This window comes from Hypanus sabinus, chromosome 5, assembly GCF_030144855.1.
Source record: "Hypanus sabinus isolate sHypSab1 chromosome 5, sHypSab1.hap1, whole genome shotgun sequence".
NCBI classification, from domain to species: domain Eukaryota; kingdom Metazoa; phylum Chordata; class Chondrichthyes; order Myliobatiformes; family Dasyatidae; genus Hypanus; species Hypanus sabinus.
In genome coordinates this window covers 184,247,316-184,274,710 of record NC_082710.1, presented here as the reverse complement: position 1 = coordinate 184,274,710, position 27,395 = coordinate 184,247,316, and the positions used below count along the sequence as shown (strand labels likewise).

The 27,395-nt window shown below is 51.9% G+C and overlaps 1 protein-coding gene across 1 annotated transcript in view; it reads left to right on the top strand.

Annotated features, from left to right (window-relative positions):
- The window catches only part of slc44a4 (solute carrier family 44 member 4), a 156,872-nt gene that overhangs the window by 57,854 nt on the left and 71,623 nt on the right, over nucleotides 1-27,395 (top strand). The window contains exons 8-14 of the mRNA XM_059971111.1: nucleotides 4,114-4,225; nucleotides 4,640-4,723; nucleotides 5,309-5,421; nucleotides 7,502-7,624; nucleotides 8,115-8,214; nucleotides 10,398-10,490; nucleotides 21,166-21,268. Of these exons, the coding sequence (XP_059827094.1) occupies nucleotides 4,114-4,225; nucleotides 4,640-4,723; nucleotides 5,309-5,421; nucleotides 7,502-7,624; nucleotides 8,115-8,214; nucleotides 10,398-10,490; nucleotides 21,166-21,268 (728 nt within the window). The remainder of the gene's footprint in view (nucleotides 1-4,113; nucleotides 4,226-4,639; nucleotides 4,724-5,308; nucleotides 5,422-7,501; nucleotides 7,625-8,114; nucleotides 8,215-10,397; nucleotides 10,491-21,165; nucleotides 21,269-27,395) is intronic.

Genomic DNA, 27,395 nt, shown 5'->3' with positions numbered 1-27,395 from the left:
TGGTGGGTCATAGAGATTGTGGGATGGGTGGTGGGTCAGAGAGATTGTGGGATGGGTGGTGGGTCAGAGAGATTGTGGGATGGGTGGTGGGTCAGAGAGATTGTGGGGTGGGATGGGTGGTGGGTCAGAGAGATTGTGGGGTGGGATGGGTGGTGGGTCAGAGAGATTGTGTGATGGGTGGTGGGTCAGAGAGATTGTGGGGTGGGTGGTGGGTTACAGAGAGATTGTGGGATGGGTGGTGGGTTACATAGAGAGATTGTGGGATGGGTGGTGGGTCAGAGAGAGATTGTGGGGTGGGATGGGTGGTGGGTCAGAGAGAGATTGTGGGGTGGGATGGGTGGTGGGTCAGAGAATTGTGGGATGGGTGGTGGGTCAGAGAGAGATTGTGGGGCGGGATGGGTGGTGGGTCAGAGAGATTGTGGGATGGGTGATGGGTCAGAGAGATTGTGGGATGGGTGGTGGGTCAGAGAGATTGTGGGATGGGTGGTGGGTCATAGAGATTGTGGGATGGGTGGTGGGTCATAGAGATTGTGGGATGGGTGGTGGGTCATAGAGATTGTGGGATGGGTAGTGGGTCAGAGAGAGATTGTGGGGTGGGATGGATGGTGAGTCAGAGAGATTGTGGGGTGGGATGGGTGGTGGGTCAGAGAATTGTGGGATGGGTGGTGGGTCAGAGAGAGATTGTGGGGTGGGATGGGTGGTGGGTCAGAGAATTGTGGGATGGTTGGTGGGTCAGAGAGAGATTGTGGGATGGGTGATGGGTCATAGAGGTTGTGGGATGCGTGGTGGGTCAGAGAGATTGTGGGATGGGTGGTGGGTCAGAGAGATTGTGGGATGGGTGGTGGGTCAGAGAGATTGTGGGATGGGTGATGGGTCAGAGAGATTGTGGGGTGGGATGGGTGGTGGGTCAGAGAGATTGTGGGATGGGTGGTGGGTCATAGAGATTGTGGGATGGGTGGTGGGTCAGAGAGAGTTTGTGGGATGGGTGGTGGGTCAGAGAGAGATTGTGGGATGGGTGGTGGGTCATAGAGATTGTGGGATGGGTGGTGGGTCAGAGAGAGATTGTGGGATGGGTGGTGGGTTACAGAGAGATTGTGGGGTGGGATGGGTGGTGGGTCAGAGAGAGATTGTGGGATGGGTGGTGGGTCAGAGAGAGATTGTGGTGTGGGATGGGTGGTGGGTCAGAGAGATTGTGGGATGGGTGGTGGGTCAGAGAGATTGTGGGGTGGGATGGGTGGTGGGTCAGAGAGATTGTGGGATGGGTGGTGGGTTAGAGAGATTGTGGGATGGGTAGTGGGTTACAGAGAGATTGTGGGGTGGGATGGGTGGTGGGTCAGAGAGAGATTGTGGGGTGGGATGGTGGGTCAGAGAGAGATTGTGGGATGGGTGGTGGGTCAGAGAGAGATTGTGGGGTGGGATGGGTGGTGGGTCAGAGAGATTGTGGGATGGGTGGTGGGTCAGAGAGATTGTGGGATGGGTGGTGGGTCATAGAGAGATTGTGGGATGGGATGGGTGGTGGGTCAGAGAGAGATTGTGGGGTGGGAGGGGTGGTGGGTCAGAGAGATTGTGGGGTGGGTGGTGCGTTACAGAGAGATTGTTTGATGGGTGGTGGGTCAGAGAGAGATTGTGGGATGGGTGGTGGGTTACAGAGAGAGATTGTGGGATGGGTGGTGGGTCATAGAGATTGTGGGTTGGGTGGTGGGTCAGAGAGATTGTGGGATGGGTGGTGGGTCAGAGAGATTGTGGGGTGGGTGGTGGGTCAGAGAGAGATTGTGGGATGGGTGGTGGGTCAGAGGGATTGTGGGATGGGTGGTGGGTCAGGGAGATTGTGGGATGGGTGGTGGGTCAGAGAGAGATTGTGGGGTGGGTGGTGGGTCAGAGAGATTGTGGGGTGGGATGGGTGGTGGGTCAGAGAGATTGCGGGGTGGGTGGTGGTTCATAGAGATTGTGGGATGGGTGGTGGGTCAGAGAGAGATTGTGGGATGGGTGGTGGGTCAGAGAGAGATTGTGGGATGGGTGGTGGGTCAGAGAGATTGTGGGGTGGGATGGGCGGTGGGTCAGAGAATTGTGGGATGGGTGGTGGGTCAGAGAGAGATTGTGGGGTGGGATGGGTGGTGGGTCAGAGAATTGTGGAATGGGTGGTGGGTCAGAGAGAGATTGTGGAATGGGTGGTGGGTCAGAGAGATTGTGGGGTGGGATGGGTGGTGGGTCAGAGAGATTGTGGGGTGGGATGGGTGGTGGGTCAGAGAGATTGCGGGGTGGGTGGTGGGTCATAGAGATTGTGGGATGGGTTATGGGTCATAGAGATTGTGGGATGGGTGGTGGGTCAGAGAGATTGCGGGGTGGGTGGTGGGTCATAGAGATTGTGGGATGGGTGATGGGTCAGAGAGATTGTTGGGTGGGATGGGTGCTGGGTTACAGAGAGATTGCGGGGTGGGTGGTGGGTCAGAGAGATTGTGGGATGGGTGATGGGTCTTAGAGATTGTGGGATGGGTGGTGGGTCAGAGAGATTGTGGGGTGGGATGGGTGGTGGGTCTGAGAATTGTGGGATGGGTGGTGGGTCAGAGAGAGATTGTGGGGTGGGATGGGTGGTGGGTCAGAGAATTGTGGGATGGGTGGTGGGTCAGAGAGAGATTGTGGGATCGGTGGTGGGTCAGAGAGATTGTGGGGTGGGATGGGTGGTGGGTCAGAGAGATTGTGGGATGGGTGGTGGGTCAGAGAGATTGTGGGATGGGTGGTGGGTCAGAGAGCGTGTGGGATGGGTGGTGGGTCAGAGAGATTGTGGGATGGGTGGTGGGTCAGAGAGATTGTGGGATGGGTGGTGGGTCAGAGAGAGATTGTGGGATGGGTGGTGGGTCATAGAGATTGTGGGATGGGTGATGGGTCATAGAGATTGTGGGGTGGGATGGGTGGTGGGTCAGAGAGATTGTGGGATGGGTGGTGGGTCAGAGAGAGATTGTGGGGTAGGATGGGTGGTGGGTCAGAGAGATTGTGGGGTGGGATGGGTGGTGGGTCAGAGAGATTGTGGGAGGCGTGATGGGTCATAGAGATTGTGGGATGGGTGATGGGTCATAGAGATTGTGGGGTGGGATGGGTGGTGGGTCAGAGAGAGATTGTGGGATGGGTGGTGGGTCATAGAGATTGTGGGATGGGTGGTGGGTCAGAGAGATTGCGGGATGGGTGGTGGGTCAGAGAGAGATTGTGGGGTGGGATGGGTGGTGGGTCAGAGAGATTGTGGGATGGGTGGTGGGTCAGAGAGAGATTGTGGGATGGGTGGAGGGTCAGAGAGAGATTATGGGATGGGTGGTGGGTCAGAGAGATTGTGGGATGGGTGGTGGGTTACAGAGAGATTGTGGGGTGGGTGGTGGGTCAGAGAGATTGTGGGATGCGTGGTGGGTCAGAGAGATTGTGGGATGGGTGGTGGGTCAGAGAGAGATTGTGGGATGGGTGGTGGGTTACAGAGAGATTGTGGGATGGGTGGTGGGTCAGAGAGATTGTGGGATGGGTGGTGGGTTACAGAGAGATTGTGGGATGGGTGGTGGGTCAGAGAGAGATTGTGGGGTGGGATGGGTGGTGGGTCAGAGAGAGATTGTGGGGTGGGATGGGTGGTGGGTCAGAGAATTGTGGGATGGGTGGTGAGTCAGAGAGAGATTGTGGGATGGGTGGTGGGTCAGAGAGAGATTGTGGGGTGTGATGGGTGGTGGGTCAGAGAATTGTGGGATGGGTGGTGGGTCAGAGAGAGATTGTGGGATGGGTGATGGGTCATAGAGGTTGTGGGATGGGTGGTGGGTCAGAGAGAGATTGTGGGATGGGTGATGGGTCAGAGAGATTGTGGGAGGGGTGGTGGGTCAGGGAGATTGTGGGATGGGTGATGGGTCAGAGAGATTGTGGGATGGGTGGTGGGTCAGAGAGAGATTGCGGGGTGGGTGGTGGGTTACAGAGAGATTGCGGGGTGGGTGGTGCTCATGGGGGGTGTGTGCGGTGGTATCCCAGCAACTCAGAGCCACTGACCATCCCACTGAACCCTGCCAGGGTTCTGAGACCACTTTGAACAGACAAGCCACTGCTCTGGGATGACGCTGTGCCCACTAACTCACTGTCCCTCTCTCACAGTCCTGGGCAGATGTGTGCCAAATCTGGACGGGACGGTTTTCCCGAAAAACTTCACGATCGAAGGCATGAGTCCCGGAAATGCCACGGAGGACGCAGTGGCGAAGGCAACAGAGTGAGTCCACACCCTCTGTTCCCGTTCCATCGTCAGGCTCCCACAAGCACTCCTTGTGCTCTGTGCCTCTGGCTGGGCTTGCCAAGTGCATTTCCCTTGCAGGGCTGCAATCTCCAGCCCCTACACCTCCCCATCTCTGTGACCCCTGCCGGCCCCTACTCTGTTACCCGTCTGGCCCCTACACCCCTCTCCGACACCTATTCCCTTCCCCATTTGCCCTCTGCAACCTTCCCATCTCTGTGACCCCTCTGGCCCCTCCTCCATTCCCCTGCTGTCCCTACACTCCTCTGTGACCACCTCCCTCCCTGACTGTGGTTCTCCTCACGACCTCCTGCTCAGGTCAGGAGAAATTGGCCAGTGATGGTGCCGTGGGTCCCTTTGCCTCATCTGCTCTTCCACTGACTCCCGTTTCAGGAACCTCGTCCAGGGATTCAACTTCAAGCAGGTTGGGATGCGGATTTTCGAGGATTTTACAAAGTCCTGGCACTGGATTCTGATGTAAGTTCCCAGTCTGACTCCGGGCTCGGTCAGCGGTGGGAGGGGGTCACTAGTGACACGGACCCCGGTTCTCCGGGACAGGGCAACCCCCACCGAAACCCTACTGTGTTCTCCCACCACAGAGGAGTCAAACACGGGGAAGCAGTCAGACATCCCCATCTCTGGGAGACTGTCCTGGTTGGTGTGCTTTCAGCCCTGCCTGACCCACAAATTTTACAAACAAACAGCCAAAGAAACGAATAAATAACAAAGAAGCAGCACGCAACGAGTTCTTCCGGCCCAACAAGTTGCGCCATTTCCTCAGCACAGGATAGTTTGGACGCTGCTTTCCTACGGCAGCATTTCATGTGGATGTGCTCAGTGGTTGGGAGGGCTCTCCCTGTGATGTACTGGGCCGAATCCACTACCTTTTGTAAGATTTCTGTTCTAGGGCTTTGGTGTTTCCGTACCAGGCTGTGAGGCAACCAGTCACTATACCTGTGTTGGAAGCTGGCTGGGGTGGGGGGTGGTGTGTAGGAAGCTTTGCAATGCATTGTGCCGTTAACTTTGCCTCTTCTCTCCCTCGGCCTCCCGTTCCTCCCGAAGAGGCCTGGTCATCGCCATGCTCATCAGTCTTCTCTTCCTGCTGCTCCTGAGGTTCATCGCCGGCATCCTCATCTGGGTCCTCATCTTCGGCCTGATCGGGGTCATCGGCTACGGTGCGTGTGACGGTGCCGCTGGCTGCCCTCCGCTCTCTGCGTGGGGAAGGGAACCGCGGCAAATTTCCGGGCTCTCTCGATGTGGGAAAGGGACACCATGGGCTGAATGGCCTCTGTCCACCGTAAACACAAGAGATTCTGCAGATATTGCTTTTAAAGCTCTCCGTGATCTGGGAACGGAGTAGGTCACAGAATCCTTTTCGATTTCTGATCCTGCTCGAGCTGTCAGGTGTTCTTCCGCTGGCCTCTCAACTTAAACAATCTCCCTCAGATAGGTGGCAGCTCAGCTTTCATGGTCTACGCTCCTAAACTGTGAAATTCATTAAGGGATACATACTCAGTTGACATTTATAAACACCAGCTCAAAACCTATTTATCTAACCTTGCTTTTAATTAACATCTTTTTTGTCTTTTATTTTTATGTTTATTTTTATTTTGTTGAGTTGAGAGTTAAGGGGCAAAAGTTTGGGGGTACCACGAAGGGGAACTTCTTTACTCGGAGAGTGGTAGCTGTGTGGAACGAGCTTCCAGTAGAAGTGGTAGAGGCAGGTTCGATTTTGTCATTTAAAAGAAAACTTGGATAGGTATATGGACAGGAAAGGAATGGAGGGTGAGTGCAGGTTGGTGGGACTAGGTGAGAGTAAGCGTTCGGCATGGACTAGAAGGGCCGAGATGGCCTCTTCCCATGCTGAAAAATGTGGTTTGAAAAATCTATGCAAAATATGCAAATATGGTTATTTGCATGTTTGCACCTTGACCCCATTGTAAAGGTGTGTGAACTACATTGTCTGCACGAAAACTGCTCTGTAAGTAAGATATTATTATTTCATTCTTTTTTCTCAGCTCAAGCTGGTAAATCTGGGTTACAGGCATAGCCAAGCACACTTATTTGTCAGCTTTTGGACAATTCAAGAGGTGTTTCGCATTGTGGTGTTCTGGGACAGATATTGCTGTGTAGCTCTCATTGTTTGCTGCTATTGTGTAGTGACTTGGGGACGGCATCAGCTGTAGATATTATAATCGGGACAATGTATACCCTGTCCATGTTCCATACTCTTTCAACTTCCTCTTTTCATTCAGCCTATTTCTGGTGTTTTGCTCTGTAGGCTGTATGTTATTATTTTGCAGACTCTCTCTGCAATACAGAATGTTACAGCATTGTAGAAACCCCTTGGCACACAATATTAACTGACCTTTTAAACTACTTCAGATCAATCAAATTCTTCCCTCCTACACAGCCCTGTGTTTCTCCCCGTCTTAAGAGTCTCTTAAATGTCTGTAAGGTCTCTGCCTCTGCAGAGGACATTCACACTCACCTCTCTCTGTCTCTGACATCCTCCCCACACTTCCCTTCAATCAGTTTACAATTAAGCCCACCCTCATTAGTCATGGCTGCTCTGGGGAGAAGTCTCTGGATGCACGTCAGAGGTGTGGAATGAACCGGCAGCAGAAGTGGTCGATTGTAACATTTGGACGGGTGTATGTGGGAGGGGCTGGGTGCAGGTAGATAGGACAAGGCTGAAGACCAGGCTAGCATGGACTGGATGGGCCAAAGGCCCTGTTTCTGTGCTGTCTGAACCCCGAAATACATTGTCACCAGTTGCATAATTCCAGACTGACATTCGTCGAACCAAACAGTGAAACGCATCTTTTGCATTAGCAATCATCACAACCGAAGGATGTGCTGGGGGCAGCCCACAAGAGTCACCACACATTCCAGACCCCAACGTAGCATATCTACAATGTTCAGCAGAGCAACGCAAACACCAATAACCACAGGAAAAGAAAACAAAAACGAGTCCTGTCGAAGGGGCGACTGTACTCGTTTCCGTAGCTACTGCCTGGCCGGCTGAGTTCCTCCAGCATTTTGTGTGTGTTGCTCTGGATTTCTGGTATCTGCAGAATCTCTTGTGTTTACAAAAGAGACATCTTCCACCAGGATGCTCCGTGGCGGAGTCATTGTGGATCTCGGCTGTGGTTGGTGTTGGAGAGGGGGGATTTCTGCTGGGATGAGCGGGTACAGGGTAGGGGGAGAGTTGCAGCTTCACCACTATCCATCCATCCTTTCTCCTTGCTCCAGGAATCTGGCACTCCTACTGGGAGTACGACACCCTCAACAAACGGGGTGCCAGCATCCAGGATGTCGGCATCACCACCAACTTCGTTGTGTATGGGCAGGTGAAAGAGACCTGGCTGGCCGTCTGTGAGTGTCTGACAAGCAGGGAGCCGGGGAGGCGGGGAAGGAAGGGGGGGACGGACAGCGGGATGAGTGCTGGGATTCCTTGGAGATCCCGGGATATTACAAAACCTTTCGGCCCATCGAGTCTGCTCTGCTCTTCCATCATTATCCCTCTCAACCCCATTCTCCTGCCTTCTCCCTGTCAGCTTTGATGTTCTCACTAATCAAGAACCTATCGACTTCTGCTTTAAATACCAGCAATGGCTTAGCTTCCACGTGTCCCACAGTGTACTAACCCTCCCTGACCCGTATATCTTTTGGACTGTGGGAGGACTCGGAGGAAACCCATGCACTCTCAAGCAGAGCGGATGAGCTCCTTATAACCAGTGTTGTTAGCATTAGTGTTGGCTTAACCCTGCCGGCACTCTCCCCATGGTTTCTCTGGACCTGTTCTCCTGGGGGAGGGGAGGGGAGGGGTAGTGATCTTCCTGATGCCAGGCCCTTCCCGTTGCAGTGATCATCCTCGCTGTCCTGGAGGCCATCATCATCCTGTTGCTCATCTTCCTGAGGAAACGCATCCTGATCGGAATCGCGCTCATCAAGGAGGCCAGCAGGTGGGTGGGAGCGGCCGGCGCTGCACGTGAACGCTCCGGGAGACCCCGTCGACTGGCGTGACCGTGAGACCACAGGGCATAGGAGCAGAATTAGGCCATTCGGCCCATCGCGCCGCTCCGCCATTCCGTCACGGCTGATCGCAGATCCGACTCAACCCCACACGCCCGCCTTCTCGCCATATCCTTTGATGCCCTGACCGTTCAGGAAACCATCGACCCCCGCCTTAAATATACCCACGGACTTGGCCTCAACCACAAGTCCTCTTCCGGTGGGTGTAGAGTGAGTATCGAGTAAGCTGTGATGGTGAGGGGCAACCACTATTTCCCACTAAATCAACCCCAATATTTTCCATCTCCGTTGCACAAGAGATTCTGCAGATGCTGGGAATCCAGAGCAACACACGTGTAAAATACTGGAGGAACTCAGCAGGTCAGACAGAAACTATGTGGTAGGCAGCCATCGATCCCACGGGTTTGCACCTCCCGTGCACTGTGTCCTCTCCGGGGACAAGCCTGGGTGGGAGGATTTGAAGAACTGGCTGTTGCCCATGCAGCGGGTTTCCCGTCTCCACCTCACTGATGTAGTCCAAGGGAAGGGCAGTGTCGTGGCAGGGGTTGCCAGATTGTAGTTGTAAACAACATCAAACTGCCTCAGGGGCCCCGACTCTGGATCCCTTCCTCAGGGTTTACTCCCAAAGCCTTCCCTCTGGGTGGGATGGCCACGAGGCAGCAGAGGTTTAAAGTCAGAGTTTTCATTCTCCTAGACGGCTGCAGTCCGAGGCTGATCAGCCCCACCCACACTACCCCTCCCCTCCCTGTCCGGCTCCCCTCCCCCCCGGTTTTTGAGGCACCAGTGGTCCGCCTTCGCCCCTCCTCTTGTCAGTAGAAACAGATCCACCGGGCCTAGTAGCTAGGCCGCACGTGAAGGCCAAGAGTTGGGCTTGTCAGAGGCTGTTAAGAGTCGCACGCCATTCGGAGCTTTTTATAGGTGGTAGGAGCTTATCCCCACTATCACCGCGGCTATTACAACCTGAGGAACAGTCAGAAACAGTGGAGGGGATTAAACAGTCAACGTTGGGCTGAGACTGGAAAGGAAGAGAGAAGTTGCCAGAAGAAGAAGATGGGTTGTGGGGGAGAGCCTGACAGGTGATAGGTGAGGTGGTGTGAGGGGGAAGGAGAGAGGATGGAAGAAGCTGGGAGGTGATAGGTGGAGGGAGGTAAAGGGCTAGAGAAGAAGGAATCTGATTGGGAGAAGAGAGTGGACCATAGGAGAAAGGGAAGGAGGAGGGGAACAAGAGGAAGGCGATGGGCAGCTGAGGAGAAGGGAAGGGGTGAGGGGGAACCAGAATGAGAAATGCAATAAGAGAAAAGGGAGGAGGAGAACTTACGGAAAGCTGGATGAATTGATGTTCATGTCATCAGGTTGGAGGCTGCCCAGTGGAATAGGGGAGTGGTCTCATTGGAGCAGTAGAGGAGGCGAAGGACTGGCATGTCACAATGGGAATGGGGAGTGGAATTACAATGGGTGGCCACTGGGAGATCCAACCTTTAGTGATGGACAGAGCCAAAGTGTCCCTCAATCTCTCTCGGGTCCCAGCGGCATAGAGGAAGTCGCACCGGGACCCTGACCGATTCACGGGTGAAGTGTCCCTTGGGGCCCTAAATGGTAGTGAGGGAGGAGGTGTAGGGGCAGGCGTTGCACTTGTTCCACTTGCAAAGATGTGCGAAGAGGGAGATCAGTGAGGACTTTTGAGTGGACAAGGGAGTCACGTAGGGAGCGATCCCTGCAGAGAGCAGAAAGTTAGAGAAGAGCAGTGGGATCCTGTTGGACACAGCGGAAGTTACGGAGAATTATATTCCCTTCCCCCTCACCTGGTCTCACCTATCACCTGCCAGCTTGTATTCTTTCCACTTCCCATTTTATTTTGGATCCTGGCCCTTCCCTTCCAGTTCTGATGAAGGGTCTTGGCCCAAACATCAGCTATTTATTCCCCTCCATAGATTCTCCCTGAGCTGCTCCAGCCTTTTGTTGGAATGATCTTCCTGTGCGGTTTTCACCAGAGGTGGACACGTACGGGAGGACTTCCCTGGCCACGCTGCCTGAGGTCCCTACAGAACTGCCCCCACGATCGTTGCATGCTTCTTGGCCACTGTTGGTTGTGACTGGCTGTTTCTCTCTCCAGGGCGGTGGGGCACATCATGTCTTCGCTGGCCTATCCCCTGGTTACGTTCATCCTCCTGGTGATATGTGTGGCCTACTGGGGAATGACTGCGTTGTATCCTTTACCAGCCCTGGCTGCACTGCATTGCCGATGTCCAAGTTTTTCCTTGTGAGGAGCAGATTAGGCCATTCAGCCCATTGGGTCTGCTCTGTTCATTATGGCTGATTTATTATCCCTCTCAACCCCGTTCTCCTGCTTTCTCTCCATATCCTTCGGTAACCTTTCTATTCAAGAACAAATCAATCTCCGCTTTCAATATACTCAATGACTTGGCATCCACAGCCATCTGTGGTGATGAAATTCCTCCTCAGTTCTGTCCTAGATGAACATCCCTCTATTCTCAAGCTGTGCCCTCTGGACCTAGACTCCCCACTATTGCAAATATCCTCTCCACATCCACTCTATCTAGGCCTTTCAATATTAGATCCATTTCTAGAGAAGTCCTGCCTCCCATGTTTCCCCTGGACAAACATGGGCCCAGAAGTCACCATTTCCCTTCACAGGATGTCAGGTCACTGGACTCGCAGCTTTGAGTGAGCTGCCTTCTTCAGTCCTTCTAGTGAAGAGCCTCCAGCAGTGGATATCTTGAATCTTGTGTCACTCCCCACCCTCTGACCTGTGTTTTTGTGGCTGGTCCCGATGAGTCTCTGATAAGCGGTGAAGCCCGGGATACTGATAGTCATGCCATTGAATATCAAGGATAGGTCACTAAATCCTACTTAACACAGAACAGTACAGGCCCTTTGGCCCACAGTGTAGTGTCATCTTTTAAACCTTCCCGACCTTCAAGTGAACCCTTCCCTCCATTTTTCTATCATCCATGTACCCAAGCGTTTCTTAAATGTCTCTCATTGTCAGCCTCTCCTACCACCATCACTGGCAGGGTGTTCCATGCACCTGTAACCCCCGGGTCACCTCAGGCTCGCTCAGCTCGTTCCATCTAGGGGGAGCAGCCTTCGGCCCCGCCAAACTGGGTAATCAGCTGGTGTGGATGCTGTGTGATGTCCCCGCCTCGCCTCCTACTTTTAACAGAGAAGCCATTTTGATTAACATACGCAGTAACAAAGAAAAAGAAGAAACCCCCCTTTACACTCTGCCCCCACCAAATAAAAGTCATGTCCTCATGACTATTAAATAACTCGCCACCTTTCCTGCCAAAACACCCTAACCCAAGCACAAACAGTGACATCTCCTCCCAACATAGTAGACCTCATGCCCTGTTCCTCAGGCGCTATATAGGCCAACTATCTGGGAGTTCCTCGGTACATTGCTGGGAACGTGCTCCCCCAGAGACCCCAAGCCGTTCCCCCACTGGGCCTCCTCTAAGTTTTCCGACATCTCTCGAATCAACTGAACTACTGAGGGAGGAGCTGATCCCCTTGACAGATCCCCCTGGCACTGCAAGCAATTTATCTGCCCCCTAACCAAAAGGGATACACTAAAAACTTTCCACCAATTTCCTGCCACAGATATGATAAGCCCCCTCAGCTGCGGCATTTAACTTCCAGTCGAATCAAATGCATTTTTCCACACTTTCCCAGAACTGGCAGCTGTCACTTCGAGGTAATTGTACCCGACAGTTCTAAAAATGTCACCTGCCCGCCTACTCAAACTTTCAACCCGTCCCTGTCGCTCTCCCTCAGCCAAGCACTGCCACTCACCCAACAACTGAGGGGTCCGCTCCGCCCACGCTTCCGCCCCTTTAGGGCTGGACATTATCCCAACAACCGGGCAGAGCCCACCATAGCTGGAACATACCCACCAGTCCTTCCCCGCTCCCTTAACAGCATGGACAGCCCATGGCCCCACCACCTTTTCATCAACGCTAGTCGAAACTCGAACAACGCCCTTCGAGGCACCAACAGCCACCCCACCCAACACACACGCAGTGATAACCATCAATTGCACACCCGCAAAGGCACACCAGCTCTTCGCCGCAGACACAATTTAAAGAGGGTGATCACACAGCTTCCACAGAAATCAATCCCGGACGAGTACCCCACAATGTAATCCCCTGGGTCGCCTCAGGCTCACTCAGCTCGTTCTCGTCTAGGGGGAGCAGCCTTCGGCCCCCCAAACTGGGTAATCAGCTGGTGTGGATGCTGTGTGATGTCCCCGCTTCGCCCAGAATCAGACAGTACACCATATGCGATTAAATGAGTACAATTTATAAAGGTTACTATAACTAAGTGATTAATAATGATACAGTATATATGAAGGAAAAGAAAATAAAGAAAAGGCGCCAAACTTATCAAAGTCCAAACCACTTCGTGCAGAACCGTTGGAGCTCAATTACTGAAGTCTTCTGGCCACCATTCGATCCCCTCCGAACTCCTCGACTCGCAGCTCAGGACCACCCAAAGTGGTCAACCAAGCACATCTAGCTTCGTCTCCTCTCCTCGGGGTACCTCCTGGCCTCGGACCCCCACTTGGGGTCCATTCCTCGCCCAGCTTACAGCATCGCGTCCTCTCTCTCTCACCCCCTCGCGCCGATCTCCCCAAAATGCCCATCAACAAATGCTTACAGACTCAGAAGAAAGAACAACATTAATCCCAGTTGGTTTACACAGGAATACAATTCTCGTCGTCAGTAAATTTTAACCCAAACAAGCTTCCAGCACTCTCTCGCAACAAAGAAGCATTCCTACTTTTAACAAACAGAAGCCATTTTGATTAACATACGCAGTAACAAAAAAAAGAACCCCCCCCCTTTACACACCTATAACCCTCTGTGTAAATTTTATACATCTGACAACCCCCTCCCCATACTTTCCTCTAATCACCTTAATTACGGCCCCTTGTATTAGCCATTTCTGCCCTGGGGAAAAAGTCTCTGATTGTCTATTTGATCAACTTTACACTTTTATCCAGTTACCTTTCACTCTCCATACTCTCTAATCCAGACAGCATCCTGGTGAATCTCCTCTGCACCCTCTCTAATCCAGGCAGCATCCTGGTAAATCTCCTCTACACCCTCTCTAATCCAGGCAGCATCCTGGTAAATCTCCTCTGCACCCTCTCTAATCCAGGCAGCATCCTGGTGAATCTCCTCTGCACTCTCTCTAATCCAGGCAGCATCCTGGTGAATCTCCTCTGCACCCTCTCTAATCCAGACAGCATCCTGGTAAATCTCCTCTGCACTCTCTCTAATCCAGGCAGCATCCTGGTGAATCTCCTCTGCACCCTCTCTAATCCAGACAGCATCCTGGTGAATCTCCTCTGCACCCTCTCTAATCCAGGCAGCATCCTGGTGAATCTCCTCTGCACCCTCTCTAATCCAGGCAGCATCCTGGTGAATCTCCTCTGCACCCTCTCTAATCCAGGCAGCATCCTGGTGAATCTCCTCTGCACCCTCTCTAATCCAGGCAGCATCCTGGTGAATCTCCTCTGCACCCTCTCTAATCCAGGCAGCATCCTGGTGAATCTCCTCTGCACCCTCTCTAATCCAGGCAGCATCTTGGTAAATCTCCTCTGCACCCTCTCTAAAGTTTCCACATCCCTCCTATAGTGAGACAACCAGAACTGAACAGAAACATCCGAGTGTGGCCTACCCAGGGTTTTATAGAGCTGCAACATTACCTTGTGGCTCTTGAACTCAGTCCCCCGACTTGTGAAGGTCGATGCACTGTACACCTTCTTAACCAGCCTATCAACTTGAACGGCAGCTCTGAGGGATCGAGGATGTGGAACCGAAGATCCCTCTGTTCCTCCACACTGGTAAAAAAAACTTCCTGCTATTGCCTCTGCAATGTGCGTTCAGGTTCGACCTTGCAAAGTGTACCCGATGATGAAGGGACCAGGAATAAACTGCTGGAGATGGTTAGAGATTGGCATCAGGATGGCCTGCATGTCACTTGTCCTTAATGTACCCGAGTGCCTCGGCGGACGTACAATTGACAGTTTTATATCTGTAGTCTCAAACAGGCAAGGCTGGGTTAAAGCACTCCCTACAAGAGACTCCGTCACCCAGACCCCACCCAGCAGTCACCAGTGAACCAGACCGAGACTGGATTTGATTCGGCTTTAGTTAATATCGTACCTCAAGTTCCACTGCCCCTTGATGGGATTTCAACCCCAAGCTGAAGTTTAATTGTGATGAATACACATGGACACTGACCAAAGAAACACTGTTCCTCTGAAGCCAAGGTGCAGAAACCAGTCACAGTCAGGCCAGGACAGGGAAATATCACACACAGTAAACATACTCAAAGATGTTCCCTGAGTACCATGATGTGTAGATTGATGGTGCGTACGGATGCTGTTGGCAAGAAGCACTCAGAAATAGGGACTTGAACTCAATTCATGAACATCAATCCAGTCGTAGGTTTGAAGTTTCAAGCTGATACCCATGTGGTTAAGGGTTCTTGTTAAGAGCTCCTGGGGTCGACTAGCGACAAACAATGATCATCATAAGGAATAGGGACAGAATTAGGCCATTCAGCCCATTGAGTCTTCTCCACCATTCCATACTAGCTGATTTATTTTCAGCTCTGTTCTCCCAATAGCCCTCCTCCCCTGAGCACCTCAATCTCTGCCTTAACTACACCAATGACTTGGCCTCTCGAGCTGACTGTGATGTTTAGTGATGTCAAAACATGAAACTTAGAGCAAAAATGCAGAGCCAGAAATAGGAGCACGTGTTTCATCTGGTGGTTTTGTGACAGTACTTTTACATATAACCCACAATGCTTTATGTAAAAAAACAAGGAATGCTTAATCAAACAATATATTTGCAAGATCTCTCCAATATTACTGAAATATTAAATACACAACAGTGACAAATTCTTCGCCACCCATTGGCTGAAAGAATTCCTCCTCTCTGTTCTGTAGGAACGTCCCTTATTCCTCTGTGTCCTCTGGTCCTAGACTCCCCCACTATAGGAAACATCCTCTCCACATCCACTCCATCTGTGACCTCTGGTCCTAGACTCCCCCACTATAGGAAACATCCTCTCCACATTCACTCCATCTGTGTCCTCTGGTCCTAGACTCCCCCCACTATAGGAAACACCCTCTCCACATCCACTCTATCTGTGTCCTCTGGTCCTAGACTCCCCCACTATAGGAAACACCCTCTCCACATCCACTCTATCTGTGCCGTCTGGTCCTAGACTCCCCCAATATAGGAAACACCCTCTCCACATCCACTCTATCTGTGTCCTCTGGTCCTAGACTCCCCCACTATAGGAAACATCCTCTCCACATCCACTTTATCTGTGTCCTCTGGTCCTAGACTCCCCACTATAGGAAGCATCCTCTCCACATCCACTCTATCTGTGTCCTCTGGTCCTAGACTCCCCCAATATAGGAAACATCCTCTCCACACCCACTCTATCTGTGTCCTCTGGTCCTAGACTCCCCCACTATAGGAAACATCCTCTCCACATCCACTCTATCTGTGTCCTCTGGTCCTAGACTCTCCCACTATAGGAAACATCCTCTCCACATCCACTCTATCTGTGTCCTCTGGTCTCCCCCACCACAGGAAACATTCTCTCCACGTCCACTCTATCAAATATTGAAAGGCCTGGATAGGTTTCACTGAGGTCCTCCCTCATTCTTCTAAACTTCTTCAAGCACAGGCCCAGAACCATCCGACTGTCTTCATACATGCCTTTCAGTATCCGGTAGGTTTTGGTGAGATTCTCTCGCTTTCACCTGAAATCCACTGAGTCCAGGCTCAGAGACTTTCATTCGTTAACCTTTCAGCTCTGGGATCCTTTGGACTGAACCTCCCCCAGACCCTCTTCCTAAAAAACTGATGACAGTTTGCTAAATAGATAAATGGCCATCACAGTAGCAATACAAATTCACGGATATACAATATTAGAAGAGAAGTAAGAAGAATAAATAAAAAAATAAGTTACCTTAATCAGTCTAACAGGAGGGTGTCATCACTTCCCTGGCTATAGGTTGACTCATTATAGAGCCTATTGGCCAAGGGTAAGAATGACCTCATATAGCTGAACAAATATATTGTTCGAATAAGCATTCCTTATTTTTTGGAGCAGAGCAGTGCAGTCTATTACTAAGATTGTTCCTCTGTTCAGCCAAGGTGGCATTCAGAGGGTGAGAAATGTTGTCCAGAATTGCCAGGATTCAGTTTGCACCATTTGACAAAGTCCTCCACCAGGGCCCGGTGTTCATCCTCCTGTCCTCCCTTCATACACCCAACTATTGCTGAGAAATCAGTGTTGTATCTAACCGAGGTATACAGGGTAAACAGGATGGGAGCCGACACAGTCCCCTGTGGGGTCCCAGTGCTGCTTGTAGCCATGTCTGACACACAGCTCTGAGGCTGCACAAACTGTGGTCTGCCAGTCAGGCAGTCCATTATCCAGGATACGGTGGAAGTGTTAATCCACATTGAACGAAACTCTTCCCCCAGAAGTGAGAGTTGTATGGTATTGACAGCACTTGAGAAGTAGAATAACATGATCCTCACAGTGCTTATGCAAATGGCAGTGGGCTCTGCTCAGCAGTTTGATGACAGCATTGTCAACTCCGTCGTGCTCCTGGTAGGCAAACTGCAGAGCATCGAGGGCTGATCTGATCCGGGGATAGATGACGGCATCGTCGACTCCATCGTGCTCCTGGTAGGCAAACTGCAGAGCATCGAGGGCTGATCTGATCCGGGGATAGATGACAGCATTGTCAACTCCGTCGTGCTCCTGGTAGGCAAACTGCAGAGCATCGAGGGCTGATCTGATCCGGGGATAGATGACGGCATCGTCGACTCCGTCGTGCTCCTGGTAGACAAACTGCAGAGCATCGAGGGCTGATCTGATCCGGGGATAGATGACGGCATTGTCAACTCCGTCGTGCTCCTGGTAGGCAAACTGCAGAGCATCGAGGGCTGATCTGACCCGGGGATAGATGACGGCATCGTCGACTCCATCGTGCTCCTGGTAGGCAAACTGCAGAGCATCGAGGGCTGATCTGACCCGGGGATAGATGACAGCATTGTCAACTCCGTCGTGCTCCTGGTAGACAAACTGCAGAGCATCGAGGGCTGATCTGACCCGGGGATAGATGACGGCATTGTCAACTCCGTCGTGCTCCTGGTAGACAAACTGCAGAGCATCGAGGGCTGATCTGATCCGGGGATAGATGACGGCATCGTCGACTCCATCGTGCTCCTGGTAGGCAAACTGCAGAGCATCAAGGGCTGATCTGATCCGGGGATAGATGACGGCATCGTCGACTCCATCGTGCTCCTGGTAGGCAAACTGCAGAGCATCGAGGGCTGATCTGATCCGGGGATAGATGACGGCATCGTCGACTCCATCGTGCTCCTGGTAGGCAAACTGCAGAGCATCGAGGGCTGATCTGATCCGGGGATAGATGACGGCATCGTCGACTCCATCGTGCTCCTGGTAGGCAAACTGCAGAGCATCGAGGGCTGATCTGATCCGGGGATAGATGACGGCATCGTCGACTCCATCGTGCTCCTGGTAGGCAAACTGCAGAGCATCGAGGGCTGATCTGACCCGGGTTGGATGTGAGTCAGGGCCACTGAACGGTAGTCATTCAAGACTTCTGTTTGGTCATTTTCGGGGTACTGGGACCACACGTGATGTTTTCCACACAGTCGGGACCCTTTCCAGACTAAGACTCAGATTGAAAATGCGCTGGAGAACTCCACACAGGTGCTCAGCACACTCCCTCAGGACCTTGGCGTTCACCCCATCCGGTCCCGGTATTCTGCCGTGTCTGAGTTTCCCCAGAGCCCTGCTCCGCTGCACAGTGTTGTATCAGAGCTGAGTTATCCGAACTTCTCCCAGCTACACCTACTGCTAGAGCAGTGGGATTAGACTCCAAGCCTGTGGTACCTCTGTTCTGAGGCTGTGTCCTCTGGTCCCCCACCAAAGGAAACATCCTCCCCACATCCACTCTATCAAGACTTTCCAATATTCGATAGGTTTTAATCAGGCCCTACTCACACCACTCATTCTTCTGAAGCCCAGTGAGTACAGACCCAGGGCCATCAAGTGCTTCTCATCTGACAAGACTTTCAATTCCGGAATCATTTTTATGAGCCTCCTTCGAACCCTCTCCAATGTCAGCACATCCTTTATTAGATGGTGGGGGGGGTGGTGGTCAAAGCCACTCACCCCTCCAAGTCAGGCCTCACTAGTGATTTATAAAGCCTCGGCATTATACCTTTGCTTTTATATTTTAGTCCTCTCGTAATGAATGCAAACATATTTACCTTCCTCACCACAGACTCAGCCTGCAAGTGAACTTTCAGTTTAGGTTAAGGTTAAAGAGCTGAGCTGCAGGTGATGTGGTTCGTTGGGCCTGGAAGGGCCATTCCACACGGTTTCTCTAAAATAAAAGACAAATTGTACAAAAAATGAAAAATGCTGAGAACATTAGTTGTAGAAAGTCCTTGAAAGCAGATCTGCAAGTTGTGGAGTAAGTTCAGGATTGGGGTGAGTGAAGTTATCCTGTCTGGTTCAAGAGCCTGATGCTTTGAGAGAAGTAACTTCCTGAAGCAGTGTGGGTTCTGAGGTTCCTGTACCACCTCCTGTTGCAAGAACGAGGATGGGGACAAACCCAGGTGCAGGACACAGGCACTGAGGCAGAGTCGTTAGCACCACAGCAAACAGAGATGAGGTTCACGTCGAGAATCCAGGAGATGATGCAGAACTGCCGGTCCTGAATACCCATGAAACGAGGTTTACTCATACAAGAGTCGACCAACGAGCTGGCGGTTCCTTGTTGTGATTCCAGGGTTTTTATCCTGCAGTTACTGATGTGTGTAACTTGTTGAACTGGGAACAACTGGAAATCAGGCAAGGGGTTTAGGACCCAGTTAAGGAGGTAATGGGGAATTGCCAGATGAGGCCATGACACCTTCTTGATGCTCGTTGGGAGAAGAGAGCACAGCCTCAACAGTGAGGGTCTTTCTTGTGGTGGCACTCCATGCCAACATGGAGAAAGCTTCACCCATGATGAAAGGTCATTCTTACTCAACTAAACACTCAAAAATGCTGTAAGTGCAAGGTAAGTTTATTATCAAAGTACATACAGGTCTCCATATAAAACCCTGAGATTCAATTTCTTACAGGCATACACAGTAAATTCAAGACCCGTAACAGCATTGATGAAGACCACACATAACAGGATGGAGAAACAACCAGTGTGCAAACTACAACAAACTGTGCAAATAGACAAGGAAAGGAAAAGAAATAATAAATAAATTAGCAATACATATCAAGAGCCTTAAAAGTGAATCCATGGGTTGTGGAACAGTGCAGTGATGGGGTGAGTGAAGTTATTCTCTCTGGTTTAGGAGCCTGATGCTGAGGGGTAATAACTGTTTCTGAACCTGGTGGTGTGGGTCCTGAGGCTCCTGTACCTCCTGCCTGATGGTGGCAGCAGTGAGACGAGAGCATGGCCTGGGTGGTGGGGATTCCTGCTGACTGAGGGGTAATAACTGCTTCTGAACCTGGTGGTGTGGGTCCTGAGGCTCCTGAACCTCCTGCCTGATGGTGGCAGCAGTGAGACGAGAGCACATCCTGGGTGGGGATTCCTGCTGACTGAGGGGTAATAACTGTTCCTGAACCTGGTGGTGTGGGTCCTGAGGCTCCAGTACCTGCTGCCTGATGGTGGCAGCAGTGAGACGAGAGCATGGCCTGGGTGGTGGGGATTCCTGCTGACTGAGGGGTAATAACCGTTCCTGAACCTGGTGGTGTGGGTCCTGACACTCCTGTACCTGCTGCCTGATGGTGGCAGCAGTGAGACGAGAGCATGGCCTGGGTGGTGGGGATTCCTGCTGGTTGAGGGGTAATAACTGTTTCTGAACCTGGTGGTGTGAGTCCTGAGGCTCCTGTACCTCCTGCCTGATGACAGCAGTGAGACGAGAGCACGGCCTGGTTCGTGGAGACCTTGTGACAGATGCTGCTTTCCTGCAATAACACTGTCTGAATGTGCTTAGTGGTGAGGGAGCACTTTGCCTGTGATGGACTGGGTTGGAAGGTGATTCTTACATAACTGAACACTTTAAATATTCACCCCGAAGTGGCCAATCAGGAGCAGAAAAACACGTTATTCCCTTCAGAGTCGGCTGCTGACTGTATGTCAACAACCATTCCCCGTAACTGGTCCCCTCTGGAGAAAGGTCCTGATCGGTGGAGTGAGTAATTCCCTCTTCACGTGTCTCCTGCACCTGCCTCCGCCCTGGAGCTATCGATGGGAGTTTGTTCTTCGCTTGAGTCCATTATCTCGGCCCTTGACCACATTGGCCGGTTCCAACCAACTCCCCCCCCCATCATTGCCAACTCCGCCGGTGCATAAGAATGGCAAAAAACTCAGCCAGATCCACCAGGGGCACTGGCCTCCCCAGCGTCCGGGACAACTTCAAATGGCGATGTCTCAGAGAGGCAGCATCTGTCACTGAGGAACCCTGTCACCTGGGTCATGCCCTCTGCTCATTGCTAGCCTCAGGGAGGAGGTACAGGAGCCTGAAGACACACACTCGGGCACAGCTTCTTCCCCTCCGCCATCTGAATGGACACTGAGCCCATGAACACTTCCTCCCTACTACTGCTTTCTCTTTTTGAACTATTTATTTAACTTTTGATATATATATACTTTCTGTAATTTACAATTCCTATTACTGCATAGCACTACTGATGCAAAACAGATTTCACGACATGCAGCATGTTAGTGATATTAACCTGATTCTGATTCCGCGTGTTTCCTTAACCTCATCGATGATGAGATACCTCGCTACCTCCGGACAGCCACTCTACCGGATCGTCAGTTTGGGCTCTGACACACCTGAATGTGCCTCGATCCCGGGGAACGAAAGCTGCAGCCCGATGGTGAGTGTTCTGAGGTCTGGTTACATTAGATCAGGTTAGAGTAGGAACAGGAGATTCTGGCGATACTGGAAATCCAGAGCATCACACACAAAATGGGCTCGGCATCTACGGAACAGGGTGAACAGTCGAGTCTTCAGACCGAGACCCTTCAACAAGGCTCCAACATTTTGTGTGTTTTAATTAGATAAGATTAAATTAGCTTTATTTGTCACATGTACGTCGAAACCTGCAGTGCAGTGCATTGTTTCCCACCAAATGTGTGCTGGCAGCCCAGAAGTGTCACCCACTTCCATTGCCGACGTAGCATGCCCACGACTTACTGAGCCCAGCCCATACTTGTTTGAAATGTGGGAGGAAACCCGAGCACGCGGAGGAAATCAGAGGTGGGAATCCAACCTGGGTCGCTGATCACTGGCAGTGTAAAGCGTTTTGCTGACCACTGTGCTACTGCGCTACCCTGTCCGCTTGCACTGACCTCTGGCCTTCATCTCTGGGAGGAGAAGTCCTCTCTGACAGGAACCAGGGGATCACTGAGGTGGTCTACAAGTTGGACCCGATGGAGTATTTTGTTTCCCTGATGAGGGAGGAAGATGAAAGCAGGTTTGGGGACGGGCAAAGGGAGGGTTCTGGATCTGATAATGCAAAAAGGAAAACAGACACTGCAGGCACTGGGAGCTGAAACTACCAGAAACACTGAGCAGGTCGAGAGAAACAATGAATGTCTCGAGCCTTTCAGTGTTTCCACGGGGCCATAAAACAGGAGCAGAGATTGAGTCTGCTTCGCCATTCCATCATGGCTGACTTATTATCCCTCTCAACCCCATTCTCCTGCCTTCTCCCTGTAACCACTGACACCCTGATTAATCAAGAACCTATCAACCTCCCCTTTAAATATGCCCAATGAGTTGGCCTCCACAGCCACCTGTGGATTCCACACATGAATTCCACACACTCACATCCTCTGGCTAAAGAATTTCCTCTTCATTTCTGTTCTAAAGGGATGTCCCTCTATTCTGAAGCTGTGCCCTCTGGTCCTAGATTCCCCCCACTATAAGAACCATCTTCACCGCAACTACTTTCAATTTTCAATAGTTTCCCATGAAACCTCCTCCTCCCGCCCCCCCCCCACCCACTATTCTTCCAGACTCCAGTAAGTACAGGCACAGAAATATCAAATGCTCATCATAAATTAACCCTTTTATACCAGAGATCATTCTAGTGACACTTTTCTGGACCCTCTCCAGTGCTAGCGCATCTTTTCTGAGATAAGGGGTCCGCAGCCGCTCACAATACAGTGAGTGCTGTCTAACCAATGCCTCAACGTTACACCCTTGTCTTTATATTCTAGTCCTTTTGAAGTTAATACTAACATTGCATTTGCCTTCCTCACCACTGACTCAACCTGCAAGTTGACTTTAGGAATTCTGCATAAGGACTCCCAAATCCCTTTGCACATGTGATTTTTGAATTTTCTGCCCTTTTGGAAAACAGTCTATGCCTCTATTCCTTCCAACGAAGAGCATGAGCATACACTATTCCTTCTGCCACTTCTTTGCCCATTCCCCTCATTGTCCAAGACCCTCTGCCTGCACAACACTACCTGCCCCTCCACCTATCTTCCCGTAGGCTTCACCGCTCCCCACTCTATCCAAACATTTCTACGTTTGTGTGGGTGGCTGGTCCATCTCCACAGCCACGATTTTCAGAGTCCCCCCTCCCTCCTCACTGACTTCCTCCAGGCCTTCAAAGGTCAAAGAGTCCCAGAGCACTACAACACAGAAACAGGCCCTTTGGCCCACCCATCCAAGCCAGATTATTAATCTGCCTAGTCCCATTGACTGCACCTGGACCATACCCCTCCCATCCATGTACTTATCGAAACTTCTCTTAAATGTTGAAATCAAAACCGCGTTTGAGTGAAGAAGTCCCCCCTCAGGTTCCCCTGAAACAGTTCACCTTTCACCTTTAACCTATGACCTCTAGTTCTCATCTCACCCAACCCCAGTGGAAAGCGCCCATTTGCCCTCACGCTGTCGATACCCCTCATACTTCTGAAAACCTCCATCATTCTCCTTCGCTCTAGGAAATAAAGTCCAAGCCTATTCCCTTTCCCTGTAACTCAGGTCCTCAATTGCCAGCCTTGTCAATTTTTGCTGCACTCTTTCAATTAAGGAGGGAAGATTTGTGTTGGGAGATCACAATCAAAGTACATAGATTAACATGTCTGAGTTCTGACTCCCCCCACTCAGCCCAACTCCTGCTTCTTGCACTCATTGAGACTGTGAGCCCTGCAACCAGTTGTCCTTGTGCACCTCCTCCAGAACTGTAACACTTTTTCTGCGTTCTGTCATCGTTTTCCCGTTTCACCTCGGTGCGCTGGTCTGTACGGATGACATGGAAAACATTTTCAGCGTCCCTCAGTATGTGATCAAAGTTCAAAGTAAATTCATTATCAAAGAACAAATGTGTCACCATGTGAAACTGAGATTTATTTTCTTGTTGGCATACTCAGTAATTCCAAGAAACACAATGGATCAATGAAAGTCCGTATCCAACAGGATACACAAACAACCAGTGCGGAAATACAAGAGAGAACAAGAAAAATAATACCAAGTAAACAAATGAATATTGAGAACGTGAGATGACAGTCCTTGAAAGGGAGTCCATGGGTTGTGGGAACAGTTCCGTGATGGGCCAGGTGAAGTTATCCCCTCTGGTTCAGAGCCGGACAGCTGAGGGGTAGTGACAGTTCATGAGGGGTAGTGACTGTTCAGAGGGGTAGTGACTGTTCTGAGCCGGACAACTGAGGGGTAGTGACTGTCCTGAGGGGTAGTGGCTGTTCAGAGGGGTAGTGACTGTTCTGAGCCGGACAACTGAGGGGTAGTGACTGTTCCTGAGGGGTAGTGACTGTTCCTGCGGGGTAGTGGCTGTTCAGAGGGGTAGTGACTGTTCAGAGGGGTAGTGACTGTTCCTGAGCCGGACAGCTGAGGGGTAATGACTGTTCTGAGGGGTAGTGACTGTTCAGAGCCGGACAGCTGAGGGGTAGTGGCTGTTCAGAGGGGTAGTGACTGTTCTGAGGGGTAGTGACTGTTCAGAGCCGGACAGCTGAGGGGTAGTGGCTGTTCAGAGGGGTAGTGACTGTTCAGAGGGGTAGTGACTGTTCAGAGCCGGACAGCTGAGGGGTAGTGACTGTTCTGAGGGGTAGTGACTGTTCAGAGCCGGACAGCTGAGGGGTAGTGACTGTCCTGAGGGGTAGTGACTGTTCTGAGGGGTAGTGACTGTTCTGAGGGGTAGTGACTGTTCAGAGCCGGACAGCTGAGGGGTAGTGACTGTTCTGAGGGGTAGTGACTGTTCCTGAGCCGGACAGCTGAGGGGTAGTGGCTGTTCAGAGGGGTAGTGACTGTTCCTGAGCCGGACAGCTGAGGGGTAGTGACTGTTCAGAGGGGTAGTGACTGTTCAGAGGGGTAGTGACTGTTCTGAGGGGTAGTGACTGTTCTGAGGGGTAGTGACTGTTCAGAGCCGGACAGCTGAGGCGTAGTGACTGTTCTGAGGGGTAGTGACTGTTCAGAGCCGGACAGCTGAGGGGTAGTGACTGTTCAGAGGGGTAGTGACTGTTCAGAGGGGTAGTGACTGTTCTGAGGGGTAGTGACTGTTCAGAGGGGTAGTGACTGTTCTGAGGGGTAGTGACTGTTCAGAGCCGGACAGCTGAGGGGTAGTGACTGTTCAGAGGGGTAGTGACTGTTCAGAGGGGTAGTGACTGTTCCTGAGGGGTAGTGACTGTTCAGAGCCGGACAGCTGAGGGGTAGTGACTGTTCCTGAGGGGTAGTGACTGTTCAGAGGGGTAGTGACTGTTCAGAGCCGGACAGCTGAGGGGTAGTGACTGTTCTGAGGGGTAGTGACTGTTCTGAGGGGTAGTGACTGTTTCTGAGGGGTAGTGACTGTTCAGAGGGGTAGTGACTGTTCAGAGGGGTAGTGACTGTTCAGAGCCGGACAGCTGAGGGGTAGTGACTGTTCAGAGGGGTAGTGACAGTTCAGAGGGGTAGTGACAGTTCAGAGGGGTAGTGACTGTTCAGAGGGGTAGTGACTGTCCAGAGCCGGACAGCTGAGGGGTAGTGACTGTTCTGAGGGGCAGTGACTGTTCAGAGCCGGACAGCTGAGGGGTAATGACTGTTCTGAGGGGTAGTGACTGTTCAGAGCCGGACAGCTGAGGGGTAATGACTGTTCTGAGGGGTAGTGACTGTTCAGAGCCGGACAGCTGAGGGGTAATGACTGTTCTGAGGGGTAGTGACTGTTCAGAGCCGGACAGCTGAGGGGTAGTGACTGTTCAGAGGGTTAGTGACTGTTCAGAGGGGTAGTGACTGTTCTGAGGGGTAGTGACTGTTCAGAGCCGGACAGCTGAGGGGTAGTGACTGTTCTGAGGGGTAGTGGCTGTTCAGAGGGGTAGTGACTGTTCTGAGGGGTAGTGACTGTTCAGAGGGGTAGTGACTGTTCTGAGGGGTAGTGACTGTTCAGAGGGGTAGTGACTGTTCTGAGGGGTAGTGACTGTTCTGAGGGGTAGTGACTGTTCAGAGGGGTAGTGACGGTTCTGAGGGGTAGTGACTGTTCTGAGGGGTAGTGACTGTTCAGAGCCGGACAGCTGAGGGGTAGTGACTGTCCTGAGGGGTAGTGACTGTTCAGAGCCGGACAGCTGAGGGGTAGTGACTGTTCCTGAGGGGTAGTGACTGTTCAGAGGGGTAGTGACTGTTCAGAGCCGGACAGCTGAGGGGTAGTGACTGTTCTGAGGGGTAGTGACTGTTCTGAGGGGTAGTGACTGTTTCTGAGGGGTAGTGACTGTTCAGAGGGGTAGTGACTGTTCAGAGGGGTAGTGACTGTTCAGAGCCGGACAGCTGAGGGGTAGTGACTGTTCTGAGGGGTAGTGACTGTTCCTGAGCCGGACGGCTGAGGGGTAGTGACTGTTCTGAGCCGGACGGCTGAGGGGTAGTGACTGTTCAGAGGGGTAGTGACTGTTCAGAGGGGTAGTGACTGTTCAGAGCCGGACAGCTGAGGGGTAGTGACTGTTCTGAGGGGTAGTGACTGTTCTGAGGGGTAGTGACTGTTTCTGAGGGGTAGTGACTGTTCCTGAGGGGTAGTGACTGTTCAGAGCCGGACAGCTGAGGGGTAGTGACTGTTCAGAGGGGTAGTGACAGTTCAGAGGGGTAGTGACTGTTCAGAGGGGTAGTGACTGTTCTGAGGGGTAGTGACTGTTCAGAACCGGACAGCTGAGGGGTAGTGACTGTTCAGAGCCGGACAGCTGAGGGGTAGTGACTGTTCTGAGGGGTAGTGACTGTTCAGAGGGGTAGTGACTGTTCAGAGCCGGACAGCTGAGGGGTAGTGACTGTTCCTGAGGGGTAGTGACTGTTCAGAGCCGGACAGCTGAGGGGTAGTGACTGTTCAGAGGGGTAGTGACTGTCCTGAGGGGTAGTGACTGTTCAGAGGGGTAGTGACTGTTCAGAGGGGTAGTGACTGTCCTGAGGGGTAGTGACTGTTCTGAGGGGTAGTGACTGTTCAGAGGGGTAGTGACTGTTCAGAGCCGGACAGCTGAGGGGTAGTGACTGTTCAGAGGGGTAGTGACTGTTCAGAGGGGTAGTGACTGTCCTGAGGGGTAGTGACTGTTCTGAGGGGTAGTGACTGTTCAGAGGGGTAGTGACTGTTCAGAGCCGGACAGCTGAGGGGTAGTGACTGTTCTGAGGGGTAGTGGCTGTTCAGAGGGGTAGTGACTGTTCAGAGGGGTAGTGACTGTTCAGAGGGGTAGTGACTGTTCTGAGGGGTAGTGACTGTTCAGAGCCGGACGGCTGAGGGGTAGTGACTGTCCTGAGGGGTAGTGACTGTTCAGAGGGGTAGTGACTGTTCAGAGCCGGACAGCTGAGGGGTAGTGGCTGTTCAGAGGGGTAATGACTGTTCTGAGGGGTAGTGACTGTCCTGAGGGGTAGTGACTGTTCTGAGGGGTAGTGACTGTTCAGAGCCGGACAGCTGAGGGGCAGTGACTGTTCTGAGGGGCAGTGACTGTTCAGAGCCGGACAGCTGAGGGGTAATGACTGTTCTGAGGGGTAGTGACTGTCCTGAGGGGTAGTGACTGTTCTGAGGGGTA